This window comes from Centruroides sculpturatus, unplaced genomic scaffold (genome assembly GCF_000671375.1).
Source record: "Centruroides sculpturatus isolate CEXI.00-Female unplaced genomic scaffold, Cexi_2.0 scaffold1491, whole genome shotgun sequence".
Lineage (NCBI taxonomy): Eukaryota > Metazoa > Arthropoda > Arachnida > Scorpiones > Buthidae > Centruroides > Centruroides sculpturatus.
In genome coordinates, this window is record NW_019385643.1 from 154,553 (window position 1) to 164,643 (window position 10,091).

General features: G+C 34.0%; 1 protein-coding gene across 2 annotated transcripts in view; it reads left to right on the top strand.

The window, feature by feature from the left end:
* The window catches only part of LOC111640832 (acetylcholine receptor subunit alpha-like), a 102,981-nt gene extending 97,767 nt beyond the window's left edge, over window positions 1-5,214 (top strand). For both annotated transcript variants that reach the window (XM_023386901.1, XM_023386900.1), the window contains one exon: window positions 3,706-5,214. In XM_023386901.1, coding sequence (XP_023242669.1) covers window positions 3,706-3,897 — 192 coding nt within the window. In that variant the 3' untranslated portion in view covers window positions 3,898-5,214. The remainder of the gene's footprint in view (window positions 1-3,705) is intronic.
* The last annotated feature ends 4,877 nt before the right edge of the window (window positions 5,215-10,091 follow it).

The window sequence follows — 10,091 nt, forward strand, 5'->3', positions numbered from 1 at the left end:
GTAACGCAATTTTAACAGGGAAACAGAACGCCTCGTTTAAATACCATTGTATCGATTTAAATAAGAATTTTCTTATTTAAATAAGAATTTTCTTATTTAAATAATAATAACGAGTAAATTCTTCATTAATTCCAACCCCATTCGAGATACCACACTTGGCCTCTCTATCTCTTCACTCACTCAACCTTTAACCATTAAAATTTAATATTATGAATGCCCCTAATATATAAACCTCATTGCAAAAAGCACAGGAATTATTAAGGTCGTTCTTACATTTACATTAATTCATGTCCATGGTTGTGTCCATGCAATCCGTCGTGTTGTATCCATTGTAATTCATGTCCAATCATTATTTTTTCCTGGTTATATGATGACATTTTAGTTTCTTCCATATGTTTTGTACGGTTTTTTGAAAGGATTTTAAGACGATTTTCGTACAAAGTATTTATTAGAATATTCAATTCTTATTTTCAAACATTCGTGTAATTTCGTATAACTTTTGTTTGTTTGAAAGTCGAGATTTTTGTAGCAGTAGTAACTCATTTTATGTGTTTTTAATAGGGTAATTGCGTGTTGCCCATGTTAAATATTACAGTATAATGTCGATACGCGTGTCTATATCCTGTTTATCTTCGAGGCACGTAATTGCATCCCTCTAATTTATCATATCTATTTTAGTATTTATAATTTCATGTATATTTCTGTTACTATGGACGATGTATTTGGGCTTTTAAGTTCCTAGAATTTTTTACAATGTTTTATTAAATAAAGAGTATAAAAGGTTATACGATTACCTGTTATAATACACTTAGATGATGATGTAGGATATTAGTATGAAGCCAAAAAGTCGCCTTGCCGAAAAGTCGCTTTGCCAAATGGAAGTAATCGTAGTCCTTATTATTCAGGACTCAATAATGACCGCAAGTAGTCGCTATAACTCCGAATAACATGTGGAGCATGCTTTATTGTGTGGAGACAATCACGGAACAACACCAGAATTCCTTCGACCCCATCGAGTCCTTTTTCAGCCTTCACATCAAGCTGTTGGCAATGTTCTTGCGAAATTTAAGAAAACATTCAGTATCCTGGAATGAAAACAAGCTCCATTCGTTGTTCGAGAGTCGTTATTGCATCCAAAACAACAAGTACATTGATTAAATCCTTTATCAAGCTATTTTTTTACCACACTGAATAACGAAAAATGTAAAATAATGAGAGATAGTTGAGCGAAATTGTTTCGGACACCATTTATATAAGTATTGTATCACGAAATACAATAAAATTCATGTCAGTTACTGTCTGTTTGGCAGACATTTTAATGGATTTTCGAATAACCTTATAACAAATTTATTGTTAATTTACCCTCTTTAATCAGTTTTTCATTAGCAAATCAACATATATTATTAATTATTAGATTTCATTATCTCGCATGAAATCGAATTTCTTGTTAGTGCATCGTATTGTTTGTGGGACTTATCAGCGGAATGAGCTTGTCCTTCGTTTTGGTTATTAAAAAAAGGACTGACCAGTCCTTAAAACACCTCAACAGTTAACTGTCGTTATTCGAAATTTAAGAGTGTTTCCAATATTTAATAACTTAAAACAATACTTAAACTGTATTCGTTTATTTGTACTCATAAAATTTACTATGTTACATACATTAAAAAGATTACATTTTAATGATGAAATGTAGTGACATTCTCAATTGAAATTGTTTCAGTTCTCTCAATGGAATTGGGAAGAGTGAGTAAACGAACGTCTGTTTGAAGTTTTCGTAAGAAAAAGTCTTTAAAATCCGCAAAGAATTCGAATCTGGAGTTCTCATCCGGTCGATTTCATGATTGCATTCTTATATTGTTGTTAGATTAGAAGCACAAACAGTTATTTCGTTCGATACGGGCACTCAACCGTTTTCCTCGATGAAAACACTCCGGTAGATACACACATTCGTTGCTTTTGTTGACATGGTGAACCTTTCGACATCTTTATCTACAATTCCAATTTGTCACGTCATGAAATTTTGATGGAATAGTCACTTAACACTATAGCAAAGAATAGGATTTTGTCTTGCGATTTTTCACATGTTTTCTCCTTTTTCTTTCTTTTAATCGCTTTAGTATACACGATTGTCAGTGGTATGTCATAGCTTCATGGGCTCAGACAAATTTGAATTAGGAGACCCCCAAGTACAGTGGGAATACTTTGGAGATTGCTCGTTCGTTTCTTAAGTCCTGCTTTGTGTTTGTGCCACACCGGCAATCTAGGACTTTCATGTATATTGTTACTAATGTAATAAGAATGATTTGGGGCTTTCTGTTGATGAGGGCACCAGGCAATTGCCTTTTTTTACCCGTATAATTACGCGCCACTATCAATTGCTATTTAATTTTGTCCATGAGAGGAGAGATGGAGGACCTCGAATATACACGCATCCTCGAATATATCCATGTCACGTTCCTTCGACTGGAAGGATCCGCATACACTAAACGATGTGAATCGTAAATATCGATTTTCTTCACACAAAAAGTTCAGTATGTATGTAACAAATGTTTTCTTAATTAAATTTCCAACTATGTATGAACTAATTTCGAAATATTGTAATAAATTGATTATTTTTAATGCAATATCTTATATTAAATTATTATCTTGGGTAAAATGAAAAATTTAAATTGAATCGCACCGTATTATTATTATTGTATTATATCTGAAACTAAGATATAAAATCGTGCGACGGAATATACGATGAATGATACGGATTTAACAGGAAAAAAAGAAAGAAAAACATTTCTAGTGTTAGTAAGTAAACAAGTAAACTCATTTGAATAATGTGTTTATAAAATAAAATGTAATAAATATTCAATAGTATTTTGTAATTACCATATATTTTCTTGAAAGGCGATTGCAAATTTAAAATTTGTGTAAGAAATTGAATGATGGGAGAGAGATATGCCAATGAAAAACATTCCAGCCCAATCCTTGATAGACATAACAAAAGCCTTTTCTTAGTGGCATAAACTTTGGGAGTTCAATATAAATATATATATAATACAATTCCTATTAAATAGGGTAATATAAATATTTTATTTAATTACATTAGTTTATTATTGATCGTATTGTTGTAACAATGGATTTACAAATGGTATTTCAACGCAAGCAGATTATAGAACAAAGTACTGAATCGATAAAAGAAAATAGATAAAGTGTCTCGTGTTCGACGTTGTAAGGTTACAAAAATTATAACGTAGGTGGGCAATTCTGTCTCAATTCGTCATAAGTGACGAATTGGGCACGCAAACGTGACGTATTTGGCTTTAACAATAAAATATAAACCTTTATCTGACTACACGTAGCGGTTGCAATTTTTTGAATGATTCGTCGATGCAATGCTGCTTCGATATTCCTTTAAGTCTAGACCGAACTTTCAATGGGTGGTGCCTAGTGTTTGAATTTATTTAAATAGGAAAATTCTTCAGAATCCTTTGTATCAATACATATTCCCCTTTTCCAGTGTGGACGTAATATGTAAATGCCCCCTTTTTCTACAAATACATTGCCAATCCCTGTTCTATCTTATCTTCAAAGTTTAAAGAGATCGTTCATTGAAAAGGGTGGCTAGAAATGTGAGCCAACAGCATGAAACAACCAATTACTTATAGACAAATGCGTGGTGTGTAGGTAATAAGAGTTTTTTTGTTTATTTTTCAGGTGAAGGAAGACTGGAAGTACGTGGCCATGGTACTGGATCGTCTGTTTCTGTGGATCTTTTCCGTGGCCGTTCTGGTTGGAACTTGCGGCATCATTCTGCACGCACCAACGCTGTACGATACGAGAGAGCCGATAGACGTGGATCTGTCGGAGGTGGCGATGGCCACTATGCACCACAAGAGAACATTATGATCCGGCCGAGTGGCGCTAGGTGTCGGGACGGACAACGAAGCGTGTCGTCGGCGCCATCACGCTCGGTCGACGGCGATTTCGATCCCCGCCCGCAGAGCGGAGCGGCGACGATCCGATTTTAACCGGGTACCGAATCTCGTCGGAAAATTTATAAGGAAAAGAGTAACTATTTTCGCAGCTTTCCGAAAAATTTCGGCCATTGTAATTCTACTGCCAAATTCGGTCGACCGCCGAATGGACGACCTCGTAAATTAGAAAATATTTTTGTCGTCGGCACCACAACTAGTGTAACTATTAAAGATGATTTCTTCTTCAGGTGCACTGCAAACCAACTGCATTGATGAGGACCTATGCTTTCCGTCGCGCCACCTCGCGTCGAGAATCATCGGTGCCGTTCGTTTCGGCCCCCTCTCCCCCAAAAAAAAGGAGCCGAACGGATCGGGTGGGGCGAAGATGCTTTCGTTGTAGTCACTGGCATCGACCTTCTTCAATTTCTTTTGAGGGCTCCCGAATGCCAAAAGTCGCAGCTCTCTTTTCTCTGAGAGCCTTTGCAAAAAAGACGTGTTAGCCTCGAATTTCTTAAGCAAAACGAAAAAATAGCTCCCGTTCTTCAGATTCGAATCCTTCTCTTTAGTATTTTCGTTTTCGGCACGATTCTAACGTATCTTCTCCCCATCCTCTAACACTTCGGCATTGGCAATGAATTCCTCCTGAAAGATACCGTTTCTCTCGCCTCGGCTACCGAAGGTGGGGCGCCAAATAACATTCGGAAAGCTGGCTCGCTGCCTTCTACACACACTGCCTATCCATTCGGTGCAAATTGTGTTCCCGTTATATTCCTTTACTGATTGTAGGGTGGCGTTGACTGTAGGTTATCACAATTCTCACTCGATCGAATTGGAAAAATAAGTAGCGATAACTTACAAGAAGTTCCAGATTGGTGGAATCTTCTTCGGTAATCGCTATTGATGCTAAACCCCGATTTGTGTGTGATGTATCACGAATAAGCAGAAATACCGCGAATTGTTCGATATGGAGGGAATTTTCTTATTTATGCACCTTGACAACAGAAATTCCCGTGGTTACCACAATTTCGTAAGTAATTACCAAAGAATTTCATCCAAGAACTTAACTTCCTGAAGATCCACGATGATTATAAATTATCCATGAAGTTCTTACCCGAAAACACTGAGGATTTTCACAGTAAATATTTAAATTTTAAAAATAATTATGTGGTTATTTTTTTTTTAATGTAAGAAAGGTATTTTGCAAATTTATAAAACTGTGTTTTGTTTTAGTTTTTTTTTTTTAAATTCTTAATGCAACTCTTAGTGAATAAATTTCGTTCATATTTATTTGAAAGGGAAAACATTTTCTTTTTAAAATTCTGCTGAAAAGAAAATGATTTCCAAACTTTGCATTTTGTGTTCCATCTGTTTCGTGTTCAGCAAAGAAAAGGTAAAGATAAAAAAAAATCCCCAAGAAGTGACATAGAAGATTAAGATTTAATGAAGTAATAGCTCATATGTCGTGTGCGAAGTAACACTACGAAAGAGGTGTAAAATATTATCATCATTTGTCTCGGAAAATAATCTAACTTATAAGTTGTACTTCCATTTATCAAGAACGTGATTTCCTTAGATGCTGGCTATAAATGGCAACAGATTTCGATTTTATCGTCGTTAAATGGAATTCCAGATTAGACATTTTGTACGTCACAGATATTATTTACTTATACATATATATAAACACAGTATATTCGTATGAGTTACACTAAGTATTTGTCTTATAAGCAATCATTTTAATTAATTATTATATTGCCCAGATAGTTAGGAATGCCTACTCTTATTGAGATTCCGCATCTTCTTTTCTAGTATGCAAAAAAAAAACTTTGCAATAACGCAGAACATTTTATGCAGCGTATAATTTTATTTAAAAAATTATGCATTATACACAGCACAGGAGTAGTGATACATGCGCTGTATTTCATTCGATTTCTATTATTATACAAGCGATAAAACCTATATAAAACACATGCTTTGTTCATTCGTATAATATATAAATATATGCGTATTTATAATATTTAGATTGCAGAATTTAGCCCGAAGAGTATTTCTCACAGAGCTCAAAATTGTTATCAGGATATCGAAAATAAGTGTGTAGAAACTACTTCACCCTAAAATTTGCAGGTTCCTACATTATTTAAATTCCCTTAACTGTAGATAGATCGGAGACAGCGAAAAAGAATCGTTAAGCTAAATTTAATCTATGGCACTACACTCCACACGTGGTACTACATTGTAGAAATGCTGCTGATGTTCCTCAATTGGGACTTTATAGTCTAGGAAATAAATACAATGGATAAGTGTTTCTTTCGAAAATTTTCAACCATAACAGGACAAACAAAACGGTTAATTATAGACAGAATTTTGTGGAAACAATTGATAGATTACTGTGGGATCTGTTTGACATCTCTTCCATTCTGTTTCAAATTATTGTGTTATCTTATTAAATTAGATAAGCACCATACCTGTATGAGAAGTCATGAGTACAGTCGACCCCCTATAACACTGTAGATAATTCCGTTTTATATGAATTCCATGTTGTACGAGTCACTTAGATTTTACAAATACGTGAGCCGTTCACAGCCCGGCACACGTATTTGTAAAATCTAAGTGACTCGTATAACATGGAATTCATATAAAACGGAATAATCAACAGTGTTATAGGGGGCTGGTATATACATATTTAATTTTATGTAATAATTTCCTTTCCAACGAGGCTATTTACGGGACCATTTAGAAAAGATGTGTAGAGAGAGAGTCCATTTCGGTGAGAATTCGTTTTCAACCCCACAAAAGAGCGACGATACTCATATGTCATTTTAGTATTCTAAATCGAAAGCGACTCTGTCGTTAGTGGTTTAGATTTAGACTTTAATGGGGACAATGAATAAATTTCTAATGACACTCGAATATAATTATTTAAATTAATGAATATTAAAATTAGACATTATGACATTTCGTGAATTTTGTATCTCAAACTATAAGATTTAATGATCTTATTTTATTACACTCGTTACTAACGTTTAAATTTAGCGTACTTATCAATTAATATTATTAATTTTTACATATTTCGTATGTAAACAAAGCTGATTTTAATATTTTGTTATATTAAATACACCATTCTTGCTAATTTGCATAACAATTTTTAATTCTTAATGCTACTTGTTTATTAAAAATGCAATTAAACTTTACTCTGATAGAATCTATTGTATTGAGATAAGTCGAATTTTCGTTTTATTGAATAATTCTTTGTGTTTTTTTAAAACAATAAAATAGCGACGAAGATATATATATATTTTCGTAACGGCATCATTAATAAAAGTCAATATTTTCTTATTTTATTATCAGATACAAAAGTCGAAATGAATATTTATACACAGCCATTTGGAAAGTGTAAATAGATAAAAGAATAAAATTATTCCTTTAAATAGTTGTTTTATATTAAATACGTAAATATCTGACGTAACAATTAACCTATTGTGACGACAAGGGTCGAAGACACGATTATTTAAGGAAAAAAAATCGAAAAGTTAATCAAATTCTGTCGTTTCTTTCTTCGACCAATCGCCGTAAAGACAACCACGTTTCTAACCAATCATCGTTTACACATTAAATCTTACTTATCAGGCAGAGGACGACTTATGTTTTTAATTCAATTTTTCATTGTTTTTCGAATTTAATTAATTAGTTAATTAATTTTTTCACTCCGGATAGGCATTTTCTGAAAAAAAAAACACCTTAGCTAAATAGGCTTGTAGATCTTATGTATCGAATAGAAAAAAATATATTAGAAATCGGCGATACTCAGATCATTTAAAAGAAATAAAAATATGTAAATTAACCAAAAAAAATATAGTTGTAAACGAAGAAATTAGAGAGGGTATTATATTCTCATTTTATATCCGAAGAGTTTGTATGTGTTTTAGAAATAAATGTTATATTTTAATTTTTGTCATTGTGAAATTTAATAATTCCTGAATTTTGACGGTCAAAAAACGAATCGGGACGAAGAGATATTTCAATAATAAATAAATAAATAAAAATGGAGGTGCAGTGTGGGTGGAAGGCAGCGAACGACCGATTTCGTTTCCGACCTCCGACGATACTAGCGACGTTTCCGACTCTGTCGATTAGAAATTCGAGAGAATTAGCAAAATGGTAACGTCTTCCACATTTTTATAGCCCGCGACTTTATAAAGTATGTAAATACTTTATATACTGGGCCTATGCGGACATCACACAATATTCCATTATATCGATGTCTATATGTGTACCTGTAAATACATTTATATATTCACTAAATATAAAAAATGTATATATATACATATATATATATATGGCTTAAACAGGACTTCCTGCCCCTAAGATTTNATATATATTTAAAAACTTATATTTTATATATGCGAATATAGGCCTACATATATAAAATATAATTTAAACTGCGAGTTCGCGCGCTGTTTTCGGGGGAAAAATAAATAAATAAATAATGCGGTAATTCGAGGTTAGGTTTAGCTTAAGTTGTTTTATGTAAAAAAGTGTTGTTGATATATAAAAGTGAAGATTAATCGAAATTCTTTCGTTATTTTAAAGTAATAAGGTGAAAAGTATCGTGTTGGTTTCATCTACCATCGTTTCTTTCTTACGCGGCGCGATTCAATATGGCGGAAGTGACGGGTGCAAGCGGTTAATTTCGTATGTTACTGAATCGTTTAAAACTTTAACGTGGATTTTCGTGGTTACGAAATCACGCAAATCGAAATAATTGTACTCGAGAATGTATTTATATACACTCTCGTCGATAAATTGAAGAAAAACAATGGCTTTATAACCCGGTAACTTTGATAGTTTCGTGTGAAAAGACTGTTTTGTATATACGAAATTGAATGGAACTACGTTTTATGAATGCCACACGAAACGGAAAATCAGAAATAATTTAAAAATCGTGAATTCGGGCGAGTACGCGCAATCTGGATCGTGCAGCGCGGACAGGTGTGTGTGTGTGTGTGTGTGTGTGTGTGTGTTAGAACAATGCACGATATCTGTCACACATAAATTAGTTTGTACTGTGTTTATTTTAAGAGTTTGTATCCTACAGATGAAAGGTTTTTTTTCCAAACTGTAATTATTCTAAAATTCCCATATAAATTATCGAAATTTACCATAAATCGCGTGCGCTCTCTCCCTACCAATTCTGTCGACGCGTCGCGCTCAAGAGGAACCGTCTTTGAATTTATTTCGTCACAACAGCACGCGAGCTAAAACACCACACGAAATTAATTTAACTTTTTTGTAATCTTTCAGCCAATTAGAATGCTTCGTTTTGTCGTTGAGTAACGGATTTTCTCGAAGAAAAACGACCGATGAAATGGTGAGATGGGAGAGGTCGCGACGACATATTTCTTCTGGCGATGTTCCGTCATTACTTCATTTATTATCGGAGGGAAAGAGACGATAGCGCGACCCGCTTCTTCATTAATCACTTCATTATCTGTTCCAAAGCGATTCATAAAAGTGTCATCGCCGAGGGAACGTTCGTCGGTACATCTGTTGAACGTTTTCTGTTCGTTTTACTTGGTTTCCAACCACTTGCAATGGCCGAATTCTCTTGTTTTCAATTAAATTATTGAATTGAAATTTTGACCGTCGAAAATAAATATTTAAAAAAAAAAGAAAAATAATTATTTATGACAATATTTAAACTCCGTCAGTAACAAATTACAGGTAAAATATTTGCTAATTTGGTGAAAGTTAGAGATATTTGCATCCTCTCATCTCTAACTTGGGAGATTGTATCCTGGTGGCACGCGCTGTACGGAGTAGATACGGTTACTATGGAAACTACTCGAAAGTTCGTCGCTTCCTCCTAGGAAGATTCCAAGGTGTCGAAAATTAGACACGGATAGGGAAGATAAGCAGGGTCGTCGAGAGGGAGAAGAAGCTAGGGATTATTCCCGAACTTAGTTGTTCCTACTCCTAAAAAATGGTTACTTTTACTAATAGAAGACAGTCTCTAACACTGCTTTTTTATTAATTAAGTAAAATTTTACGTATTTCATTTAAAAAATCAGACAGCTAAATGGCTCCACTCTATCCTGATGCCTGGTACAAGCACTGCAAGGCCCTGAGGGT